Raw genomic sequence first — 13,267 nt, forward strand, 5'->3', positions numbered from 1 at the left:
TATTCCTTGATGATGTGCATCCTCGAGCTGTAAAACTTATGTCACCTGGATGCTATATACCACGCCTGATGGCTATTAAAAGTTTTATACAGCCTTAAAATTGGGATGTTTTGATCACAATTTAAATTACTCACAGAGGAACAAGGATTACTCAATATTTTTGTGTTTATATTGAAAGTGTCTCTGCGAGCCTGGATGTCTGTTCCTCAAGCCTTAAGTTCACCTAATAATGACTTAAATTTAATAAAACCTCTCCTTAAATATTCCTCAAATAATTCAGACATATAAAGTCTCCCCGTCAAAAAATCATTACGGTACTTAGTTGATATTCTGATCAAAAAAATGTTGTTAAAAAAAATCGTAAAATTTCAAAACTTTGGACACGTTGAGCTACCTCTAAATATTTTTCAAAACCCTTTAAAATTTATATACAATGTCTTTTGCCTAAAAGAAAAAATTGCAACCCTTGCAACTTACATTTCTAAAATTTAAAAAATAAGCTACACCTTAAGGTGCAGGCTATTTATCAAAATTACACAGGAGACTCTCATTGAAAAGTTTTATACAGTTCTTGAGAGCACATCTCTAATTATTTGAATCATCATTTTAATTTTATTTATAGCAAAATCTATTCAACCAATTAAAATTATTGCTTTGTCGGCGGTATTAATACCTAAACAAATAATTGGCAGAATAAAAAAGAAAGAAGATTCAAACTATTTGTCACTATTTAACTCATCGACCAGGATTTCTTTTCAAAATATTGTATCTCTAAAATAAACCACTTTTAAATCCAAGAGTTTGTAGAAGATATAAAAGCTATCTCCATATCATAACAAAGTTAACAGCTATATGCAAGAGAACAGCATTTCACGTGTTTTGTAAAAAGCTTTGTGACGGTCTTTATATAGGACTAAAGACTGCTGTCCCGTCAAGTGCAGTCTTGGGAAGGTTCATTTCAGTCCTGCCTCATTGGTATCAGTAGGGTTATATATAAATATATATATTTAAGGAGGGTGAGATAGGCTCGTTTTTTTAATTAAAAAACCCTAAAAATTATCACTTTTTGGAAAAAAAAATCCAAAATCATCACTTTTTGAGAAAAAAATTCAAAAATTCACAGCTCTTCAAAAAAAGATTTGTTAAAAAAAATCCATATCTATTCACAAAAAAAAAAAAAAAAAAAAAAAAATTGAAAGAAAAATTGAATTGGTAAATATTAAGAAAGAAATTTCAAATCTTAAATTTTTCGTAAAAAAATTTCAAAAATGAAATTTCAAATATTATTTTTTTGGAAAAAAAAATCAAATATTTAATTTTTGGGAGGAAAAAAATAAAAAATCATATCTTTTACATACATATCTAGTAGTGTTAAGACACGGTCCAAGAGATAGATTTTCTTCGGTCAGGTCTTAATTCATTTTTTCAAGACTATGGATCGAAATTTACGCCGACCGAAATTCAAATCATGCATTGATATTTCCTTTGTCGAAAAAGAGTGTGCATTTTATTCCTTCAAATTTCTCTTACGATTTTATAACGAGATCGGTTTAGACCGAAGTTGAACCAAATTAGTTGAAACTATAACGTTGTATTATTTCTTGACCGAAGTCTATGTAGTTACTAGGTATCTACAAATTAATTGCAAACTAATCGGTTATCGGTAAAGTTCTGCCAATTAATACTAAAGACATCTACTACCTCTGGGTATTACAGAAAAGTACACATAGCACATCTTTTTAAAAAATAAAATAATACTACGTGCCGTTCACCTAATAAATACTCACACTCAAAATTTTCTTTCATGTCCTGGCGTAAAAATACCGTTGGAATAATTGATAATCCACAAATGCAGCTTATAAAGATTTCAACATACAAAACACTGTTATAATTGACCAACTACCAAATAACTCGCACGCTAACAAATGGTTCGGATGAGCAAATTCAAAACATAAACATTTTTAGTTTAATTTATAAAAGAGGATTATATTAGAACATCTATCATATAAAGACACTCTTCAAAAGAAAAGTGCAAATTAAGGGTAAGGCAGCATATGTACTGTGAAATGTATCCTCCCCTTCCGATATCTACAAAATAACTAAGCACGGGGTGGTCCATTGAAATCTGAACACGTACTAATTCAGTAATTAATAAATAAATTTATATTTTGATATATTAACTATAAGCAATTAGTTACAAAACAAAACTAAACTGAGCTCCTAACTTGCGTACAAGTCGAGAAAATCACAATTGAACGTGATAGACGAATTTCTTTTCGCAAAACTCCAAGCAGTTGGGCGTCTCCCGGACCACCGTCTATACAGTCAGCAAGTCCAAAATGTTAGAGAGGAAGAAGGTTCTGTCATAAAAGCCAAACTCGACCAGGGCGAGTTAAAGAAAGCAACTCAGGCAAATCCATTCAAGTCCATGAGGGCGTATGCAAGATATATTTCACGCCAGACTGTCCAGAGAGTGATCAAAAGAGTGGTTGGAAAGAACCTTATGAGGCTGGAGGGTCACTTTTGACAACAGTAAATAAAGAAACCTATTTCATTTCTTGCAAGACTTTTTTAAATTAATCTTTTGAACACTTTTTTGAAACACTTGGCCTCCTACAGCCCTGATGCAACCCTCTCGATTACACCTTTTGGGTGCATGTTGAGGGGAAGCCCTGTAGTGTACGCCATCCATACACCAAGGTCCTACAAGCCACTGTCAGCACTGGGAGGCCATGACAGAGGCCTATATTTGCAGCAGGTGCCAGGACTTCAGCCACCGCCTGGAAGCCATCATTACCGTTAACGTCGGCTATATTAATCATTAAAAGAGATTGGACACACATCAATTTATAGTATTAGTTTCGTTGAAATTATATCGTTAATTAATAAATTTTGTCTTGTTGAAGTTTAAAATTCAACAAATTCAAATTTTAATGGACCACTCTGTATTAGAGTGTGCCAGCATGGCCGGTGCCGTGGGGGTGACATTTGAGTGTTTGAATAGGAAAAAAGGGATATTAATTGGAAATTTTGGATTATTTACTCAACATCTAAAAAAACAGGGCTCTTTATAAAAGGACGATAAATATTTAAATAAAAAGATTATTTTCCCAACGGAGTCATTATATTATAAATATCGACAGTGTCCGAAAAGGGACTCAAAAAAAAGTTTTACATTTTCTTAAATAACGCCATTTATAAAAGTATTTTGATTAAAAATTAACCAAATTAATTTTGCAGAAAGGTCCATAATTATTTTGTGAAATATAAAAAGATTCATATCGTATCTTTTATAAAAAGATACATGATATTAGAGACGATATAAACAAAATGAGATTTTACAAATATATGAGTATGGTTCAACAATAAAATTTTATTTGAGTCGATTATTCGACTAATTGTTATAAGTATTTAATATTTTAGAAGCAGGAATTTTAACCCTTAATTTAAATTTTGTATGTCCAATGTGTTTGATTAGTACTTATTAAAGATTAAGTTGCTTAACCAATATGTTTATATTTTATTTGGGAACTTTTCACAAAACCATTGGTATGGCTTATTTATTAAATAATATATAATAAAATTAAAAGTCAATCGACGGCGCACTCGGGAAAAGTTATTCTCTTGAATTAATTTAATGTGCGTTCGTGCCCAGGCAATTTCTAGAGAAAGAAATATACTTTATGTATATGAATTTCACCAAAAGATTCCTAGGTTAAATGTATAATGATTATAATGTTTACATATCCTTAATCAGTGCAACTCCATCTAACCATTTAAAGGAACATAAAATTAAAAAAAGTTAAACCGAAAAGATTACTCAAAATTGACCTTTTTTTACACCAAATCTTGTAAAGTTGAAATATAAGGCTAAGTTTTTAGTTTTAGCTAGAATATAAAGAAATAGAGCAAAATATTAGCTTTCAAATAGTATCCTTCATTTTACTGGATATTTGTATGATGAGGCAAATATGTAAGAACTTTATTCAAGATAGAAATATCAATAATTTATCTATCGAATGGTGGAATATTTTTATCAATTCTTATTATGTTTGATTTTTATCTAAATAGTTATTTCATTTCAAAATATGTCTTTGAATTGAAATTATACTCAACATATTTCATTTAAAAAAAATGTTAATACCCAACCAACTAATGTTGACGTTTTAAATGGTCTATATTGTTTTCTATGACTTAAATAACAATAATAAATGTGGATTTAAGCTACCACGCAAAATTTCTCTTGCATAGTGTAATCGGCTGATGCTTAATCTGCCAAATTGTTTATTGATGCATCCAAAGTAGTAGATGTTAATTATATTCAAAAGAAAGAGAAGTAAAGTAGACATTTCTTTGGTTTAGGAATAATCCAATCAAATCTATGACCCTATACAAAAGTTATAGTTAATATAATTACAATTACCATCATATATGCATTCCCCTTTATCATACCTTTTAATTTTCTTTTGTAATCTCTAAAAAGGATCTCTAACTTATAGTATTTATATTTTAAAAAACACGACCATCTTAATTGATAATTATAAGATATATTTGATTATAATGCTTATGAAGTGAAGAATATGATCATGGGGGATCAGAATTAGCCACACCCATTTAGACATTAATATTTGTACTAGGCAATTAATTTACGATGTTTTAATAAGTTATTGTTTTACTATCTATATATCAAATGCGATTGAAGGTGTATGTATGAGTGTGTTTGTCCGGGAATAAGGCCCAAACCAAAATGGATTTTTTGTAATTTTTCAGATCAAAAAACGGTTCTAATAACAATTTTTTGGTCATAGCGGCTTTAAATAGCATTTTTATACCTAGCAACTTTTTGGACTAATAAACGACTAGTTCATATGAAGCAAAAATAGCAAATGTAAGAATGAACTTTGCTGGATGTTGGCTTGTACAGGGTTCGGAAGCAAAATGTGGACTGTTAATAAATGCTACTTATGTAATTAAAGTAGAGAGGCTTTGTGATTTTTCATGCATATTCCGAATCTCCTGTCCTTTCTGCATAAGTAAACAATAATAAACATTTCTGAAACCTTTCATCATGAGTGAGCAAGAAGCAAAGAGGCAGAGGATCACCTTGTGGATGCCAAAATTGAGGCGGCAGAGATTATGGAGATTGTGAAGTGCTTCATAAGCCTCATTTTCAAGGTGGCCAATATGAAAAAGGATGGAAAAGACCTCCCAAGAAAAGAAGGAAATGGGGAAAACAACTTGAAAAGGGATTCTGAGTTTCTGGGAACCTGAAGAAGAAGATCAAGGAGGACCCCACAAAATCCATGAATCGCCTCTCTAACAGGTTTGACGTGGACGAGGAGACAATCCGGAGGGCTGGGAAGGAGGACTTGGGTTTGTTTTCTTATACAAGGACCCTACGCCACCTGTTGGCGTACACTCTGAAGGAAAGGAGACTGCAGAGGTGCAAGAAAGTTCGTGCATAGATCAAAACAAATGTATCCACAGTAAAACTTATCTCTAACGAAAAGATTTTCACCGTGGGCCAGGCCTACAACTGTCGAAATGACCATTGCTATGGGGGATCAACAGGAAAGGTCAAGGGAGTGTTCTGTACATAACATCCGGCCCAAACAATGGTCGTGGGTGTCGTGGTGTCCGACGAAAGGAAGATGCCTCCCTTCTTTTTTAAGACTAGGGAGGAAATCGGCCATGAGACCTACTACATGGTGCTGAGGATCACTATACTGCTATGGTTCAAGGCCACCAACCTAAAGGACAACTATGTGTGGACCCAAGATGGTGCACCGTCACACACATCGGCCAAATGTTAGAAGTTATATGCCAACAACAAAGCTGAGGTTTGACCAAAGGACATGTGGCCATCATCTTCGCCTGATTTGAGCCCGTTGGACTTTGCTGTGTTGGGCACTTTGGAGAGGGAGACTAACCGGACATCTCGCCCGAAAATGGACTCCCCTGAAGGTCGTTATTGTGAAGGAGTGGAACAACTTGTCCGAGAAGTTCATCATCAACTCCTGCAAGGCTTTCCGCCATCGTGCAGAGGCTGTAATTGCTGCTGAGGGAGGCCATATTGAGTGAATATGCTCACAAAAGGTATTTTCTCAAAGTTATGTTAAAAAAATTTAGAAAAATTATTGACATTTTTCTAAAATCAGTCATTCAGTCATATAATTGTTAGATTACATAGAAAAGGCTTTTTAAAAAATGATACCATGTTAGTGAACTCCCAAAAAAAAAATTATTGTCACGGTCCTTACCCTCACTAAACTTTGAAGTTCCCCTCCTTCGATATAATTACGATATTGCACATTATAATGGTTTATTTTGAGGGGGTTTGATCATCTTTTTCGAAAAAAAGGGATATTGGGAAAAGTTGTGTTTTTAAGATAAAAATATAATTTGTGTAAAATATAAGTTCCAGGGAGTAAATTTCAGAGGTCCCCAAAACATACAAAGGGTTGATCTTATCTAGTGGTACACTGAATCTATAATTGAATCAATCAGAAATTTATTCATTGGTTGTTTTAAATGCGGGGGGAAGATAGGTTTTGTGACTCAATATTCCTATTTTGGGAAGAAGAAAGAGTGGCTCAATACCCCAGGAGAGGATCTGTGCCACTCTTCACAGGAGTGTCTACTATCTAGTCTCTTGAATTAGCTAAGCAAGCATCCACTTGATTACAGATTTCATAATATCTTGAAAAGGATGCATATAATAGACTGAAAGATGTAATAATGTCCACTTTGTACAAAATAATTAAAATTAATTACAAACAACATTGGTATGAAAGCTTCTACGATAAAACAAGTCAATGTTACCAGAGGTTCATTTGATTGTCCTGTTGAAACATACAGCATACGTCACCCTAATATTGGTGGCTTCAAAGCTTCCATTGAGTATAAGTTGGGGTTAATTAATACGGAAGAAATTCGTTGGACATGTTCCCACTCGCCTGCAATTTTTGTTGTTGTTATTAGCAACCAGGGTATAAAAATGCGTCATCGTTCGAAGTTGAAACTTTGAATGTAATTATTATTTGTAAATTATTATTTGTAGAAACGTAATTATTAAAATTTTCCAATATCTTGATGGAATATCCAAATTATATTGACTTGTTCATAAAAAAGGAAAGAGAAAAATTTTGTGGTGTAATCTTGTATATCATATGTATTTAAGATTTATTGTCTCAAAATACCGAGTGGTCCATTGAAATTTTACATGATCTATTGTTTATATTAACAAATAAACAATTATTTATAAAACAAAACAAATTTGAGCTCTCTAGCTTACTTACAAGTCCAGCAAATGACATTCGAATGAGATCGACGAATTTCCATTCCCGCACTCCTTGACACTGGGCGTCTCTAAGACCACCGTATACTCCGTCAGCAAGTACAAAATGTCGGAAAGGAAGAATGACTGTCAAGAAGCCCAAACTGGATCGGAGGAGTTAAAGAAAACAGCCCGGGATAATTTCCTCACGTCCATGAGGGCCCGTACAAGACATCTAGCAGTTTCACACCAGACGGTCCAGAGAGCTATCAAAAAAGTGACTGGAAACAGTCATGTGGGGGTAAAGAAGCTACTTTTGACTCCAGCAATGAATTAAATCCATCTCCTCTGTTGCAAGACTCTTTTGAATTAGTTTTTTAAGTTCCTTTTTGATTCTTTTGCCCCCTTCCCACAGCCCTAATGTCAACCCTTCGACTAGACCTTTTGGGTGCAGGTCGAAGGGAAGGCCTCCAGTGTCCATCATCCAAACACTGAGGCCTACAAAGCCACTGCATCCAGCATTGGGACTCCATTACACAGGACTACATCTGCAGCAGGTCCCAGGACTTCTGCCGCCGCCAAGAAACCATCATTGCCGCTAAGGACATCTTCATTAATGATTAAGATAGCTGAGACACTCATCTATTGTAAAATTTATTTTGTTGTAATTCCATTTTTAATCAATAAATTTATATTGTTGAAGTTTAAAATTCAAAGTGTTTAGTTTTTAAAAGACCACTCGGTATCTTTGAACACTTAAGAAATTAGATTTAATAATAGGAAACTGAGAAGCATTTTAATATTTTCATGTATTTGGTATTGTCGTTAAAGTATAAAATTAGGATTTTTACCATGTATCTAAAATGACTTTTACACACAATAATACCTGGGGATTGGTTGGAAATACGATAATTATACCACGCAACATCATTCTTGTGCAAATACTGAAACCCACATTTATATTGTTATTAAAGGCGTAGAACACGAAAATGACCATTCTCTGCAGGTTTAGTATTTAAAGCTTTTTTAAAAAAAATCAAGTCTTAAGGGTATGGATTTAGTGCAATATTTTGCCATGAAAGGCCTATTTAGATGAAAATCAAAGTAAATAACAAATTGATACATGCATTCAGCATTTGAAAAAAATGCTATTTAATCATTTATCTTTCTTACAATTAATGAAAAATATATATATAACTTCTAAAATTAGAGTAAAATGACTTATTTACTGAGAAGGGAACTTCTTTTTGGTTTTTTCTTCAAGTACTTTATATCTTAGCTGAAGTTATAGAACAACTTTACATTTTAATTAAAAAGATTTAATTATGTTTCTGTGATTAGGTAAATAGATCAAATTCCTCTAATGGTATAAATATTATATATAGAATCATTTTGGTTTTTGAACACTTAGAAGGACGTTGCTCGTATATCAATGTATGACTACATTCTAAAACATCAACCCAAAAGTGCTTGAATAGGCTCGAATTATAAAAACAAAAAGAATATGATTCAAGGAAATCTTTTAAAACAAAGCAACCAAAGGCAATCTGAATGGCTTAATTATTCTAATGAGTTAATTATGTCTATAAATGTCATTTTTTGAATATTTACGTATCTTTATGTTATTTTTTTGAGGTACCAATATTTCATCTCATGAGGTTCCGATTTATTTACAACCTCTAATTATTTAGTACTATGTTTTCATTATATGATCTTTTGTATTTCAATCTTTAGAAGATGTAACATATCTACAATCAGAAGTGTGTGAAACAAGGTGTGGACAAAAAGTTACTTTTTAAATATATTAAGAATGTGGGAATAAGGCTCAAAAATGGTTGGCCATTGTTTTTAACTTTAGAATTATTATTCTATAACTGTTCACTACTCAAGGGCGTCAACAGGATTATATTTAGGGGTTTTTTGAAGTTTTTTGAAAATATATTTTGAAAAACAAATTTCAAAAATTAATTTTTTGGAAAAAAATTTCATAAATCCAAACGTGTTTATCAAAAAAAACATTTTTTGGGAAAATTTTTTAAAGTTAAATTTGAAATATAAAATTTTTTGAAAAAAAATTTCAAATATGAGCTTTTCGGAATTTCTTTTCAAAATTTATTATTGATTCTCGAAAACATCAAATTTTTTGGAAAAAAATCTCAAAAATACAGAGCTGTTCAGAATAAACTGAATTTTTGGGGGATAATATTTCTCAAATTAAATTTCAAGTATAAAATTTTTGAAAATAGTTTTCAAATATTACATATTTTGGAGAAAATTTTGAAAAAATCTATAAGTATTAACAATAAAAATTTTTTTTTTTTTAATTTCAAATATTAAATGTTTCGAAAAAAATGTCAAATATTATATTTTCCTTAATTTGTCAGGACTACAGCCCCTCCAGCTCTCCCCCGCGGATGCCCCAGCAACCTAACAAGAGTTTCTTCCAATTTGACAAATCAACGTTCAGAATATTTATTCGGGGAAATGGCGGGAGAAGAACTGTCTACAGCAGACAACAAAAATAGTTATTTTTTTCGATTAATTAGCTTATGTTATGATCAATCATCAGTAAATTATGAAAATATTTTTGTCAGCTCATATCTTTAAAAAAGAAACTCTAGTAAGGTGCAAATTTAAATAAGTGTGTAAATTTGGTTTAGGTTCTGGGGAATTTTTAATTAAAGTCATCTTTTAACCTGGGTCAGTTGAAGAGCTAAGCTTGTAGGATTTTTTGGATTTTTGTAGGATTGTAGAATCTAAAGCCTATCTAAAAACATAGTTGACAAATCTAAACGTTCCTATTTCTTTTATAAAGAGTTTAATCACGTCGGAAAGAGGCTGTACTTTGACAAATGTTTGAACAGAGAGCAGTTTAGCTGTCTTAACGTTTCATTAGATTAGTTGAAAGATGAAGGAAATAACGAGAAATTCAACTCCATATCCAGCAATGACATGCGTAGGAATGACTCCGATGTGGATTCTCAATTCTATTCTTAGAATTTATTCCTTACTCGTCAATAAATTTACGTTTTTACATCATTTTGTCTTTCACGCACTATTGATTACTTTTTACTTATTAGTTATCTCTTCAAGAATATAAGATTAATGATGTTAGCTTTAAAAAGTGAGAATAAAAATTAATACATATTTACGTAGCAATTCTAAAAAGTAAAGGGTCTTTTCCATTATAATATTACTTTTATTTACAGTCATAACTAGAAATGTTAAAATCTTCCTATGTCTAAAAAAAAAAAAAAGGTTGACATCTGTATTAGAAACTTATATTCTAACAAGGATAATTATAACAGCTATATTGTTCCTTGCTCACTAAAACGTCTAAATTTTTCAAATTAGGTGGGAATAATTACTAAGTGTATTTTTGTAAGTGTTTATCCACGAGGATTTCGACAATTTTTATATTTCTGATCCTCTCATGATTCATCTTAGAATAAAAACCAATTTGACAGCAATAAATTAATTCAATTAGTGAATTTTTTTTAACATTCTTTTATTGAAGCTAAAATCACACAACAGCAATCAAATTTCTAAGCCATGTATTTATTTTATTAATCAGTGTAGAAAAACGGCAGAATCATGTATTTTGATAAAAATATGTAGTGGTTTCATACAATAACAATCTTGAAAAAAATCAAGAAAATAAAATAATCCAAATATATTTTTTTAGTGATCTAATAGGTTGTGGAAAAAGTAATTTTGTATTTTTTTTGCTGTGATTCAATGCTTTAACAGAAGTGTTAAAATCATCCGATTTAAGCTAAGTATGCCCCATTCTATTTGATAACTTGTTACCAACAAGAATCCAACTTTATAATGACCTTTCCGTAGAAACCTATTAGGAAAAAACTCGGAAAACCAATTTTCACATGCCTCGATTGATGCAACATTTGTACACCCAAACTTGTCGACCATTGACAGGAACAGGTAGAAGTCACTTGGTCCGAACTGTAGGGTTAGTATATAAAAACATCCCATCCGATCTCCACGAGCTTCCAGTGTTTCATCAAAGATATGTGTGGCCTGGTGTTGTCTTGATGATATCTTGGTGTTTCTTATTCACCAATACTGGCCGCTTTTGTTCGATTTCTAGCTTCAAACGGTGGAGTTGTTGACAGTAAATGGCATAATTGAGCTCCAAAAAAAAAAAAAATAATAAGAACTGAAAGAGTATGAGCCTCGTTTACACGCCAATTTTCTTTATCACTGTGGACGCGTTTTTCCTTTTATGTAGTAAAAATGTAAAATATGGCGAATTTATTTTTTTACACCTCCATAATCGACGCTCGATAATTCACGACTTAACTGACTAAGCGGAATAATGTCAAAAAGAGGTTGTAGTATACACTCACACCTTTACAACCCCGTATCGTAAGTTTCGATGAATGGGATATACTTAGTTGAAATAAGGACCGGGAAATTTATTTTCAGTGTTTATATCATGTATATTTTTGGTAAACAAACACGTATCTTGAAATGAGTTTTCGACGGGTATGCTGATGAGGAGAAAGGATACAACATTACAAAGCTGCTGAATGAAAAAAGTGCATATTCTAAAATGAAAAATAAACTAAATATGAACAAGGTTATACCAGTACGCTTTTTCCACTCATGTTTGATTTCCACCACGTTTTTGAATAGTGACGTCAAAAAGTATAACCTGTTACTTTTCATCATATAAGTTCAAGTATTACATGGTGTTAATACACCGTTGTTATACCCTATGATGTAAAAATCTGTCTGTCTTGCCTTCAGTCCGGAGGGTACATCAAATTGACAATTCTGGCAATCCCTATTACGTGAGGGATTAGCCTTCTTTTTCTAAATGTTGACAAAAGAGAAGGAGTCAATAAATCAATCAATCATTGAGATTCAATAGATACTGCGATAAACCTTTCATTTAGATCGAATATATATTGGAGCTCCTTAGATACCAGGATATGTCTTATATGCTGTAATCGTCTCGTACTATATAATTATTAAGATGTATAGTCTAGTATGTATATGATTACATAATATTGGAGCATGAATCATCATCAAATCTATTTATAATATTTTTAATGAAAGTATCCTTACGGCCAAGTCGCTTTCGTTAATAAGCTTTTCGGTAAAGCGTCCTGGAACCATTTTAATTTACTATAGCCATTGTATTCAAATTTATGCAAGTAGTTAGAATAATCAGTAATTTAACCGATAAATTATAACCTTTATGAATTTTTAGAGATTTATATTCGGCTATAATTTAAACTAGTTAATTATGAGGACATATCCGTCTTTTTGGGCCAGGTAACAGCTTGGATGTTGGGGAGAACACCACCTTGGGCAATGGTCTCACCAGCCAACAACTTGTTCAACTCCCCGTCGTTACAAATCACCAATTGAAGATGAAGGGTAAATATACGAGCCTTCTTGTTGTCACGAGCAGCATTGCCTACCAACTCAAGGACCTCAGCAGCAAGGTATTCTATGACAGCAGTTAAGTAGATGGGAGCACCGGCAACCACACACTCAGCATAATTTCCCTTCCTTCAAGTACGATGGATACGGTCAATGGGAATGGAAGGACAGTATGGCTAAGACGAGACTTTGCCTTTTCCTGAAGTTTTCCTCCTTTACTAAGATCAGACATGATTTATTCGAATTAAAGTAAGACTTTACTACACAAAACAATCAATGAAGCTGTAAGATAGACTGAAAAAAACCCTGTTAACTTATCATTCCGTCATCGTGACAAGTGCAATTTCCGGTGATTTTGAAGGTTTAATAATATTTCATAAAAATTGAAGATAATTCGTAAAAAAGTATAGATGTAATCCCCGCTTAATTTAAAAAAAAATCATTCAGCATGCTTTTGTGTTGACGGACCACATATATCAATTTGATATTTTATAAGAGACATTAAAAGTGTTTATTTTTTCTTATTATATTGAGGATTTCTAATTTAATTGCACGTGGCATTACTTTATGGTTTTGTTT

At 32.2% G+C, this 13,267-nt stretch overlaps 1 protein-coding gene across 1 annotated transcript; it reads right to left on the reverse strand.

The window, feature by feature from the left end:
• Nucleotides 1-12,546: 12,546 nt before the first annotated feature.
• On the reverse strand, nt 12,547-12,920 carry LOC121132153 (histone H2A-like). Its single transcript, XM_071894137.1, has 2 exons — nt 12,877-12,920; nt 12,547-12,817 (listed from the first exon to the last, which is right to left on the reverse strand). Exons 1-2 carry the CDS (start codon nt 12,918-12,920, stop codon nt 12,547-12,549), a joined length of 315 nt encoding a protein of 104 aa, XP_071750238.1.
• Nucleotides 12,921-13,267: the final 347 nt, after the last annotated feature.

Source organism: Lepeophtheirus salmonis, chromosome 2, assembly GCF_016086655.4.
Source record: "Lepeophtheirus salmonis chromosome 2, UVic_Lsal_1.4, whole genome shotgun sequence".
NCBI classification, from domain to species: domain Eukaryota; kingdom Metazoa; phylum Arthropoda; class Copepoda; order Siphonostomatoida; family Caligidae; genus Lepeophtheirus; species Lepeophtheirus salmonis.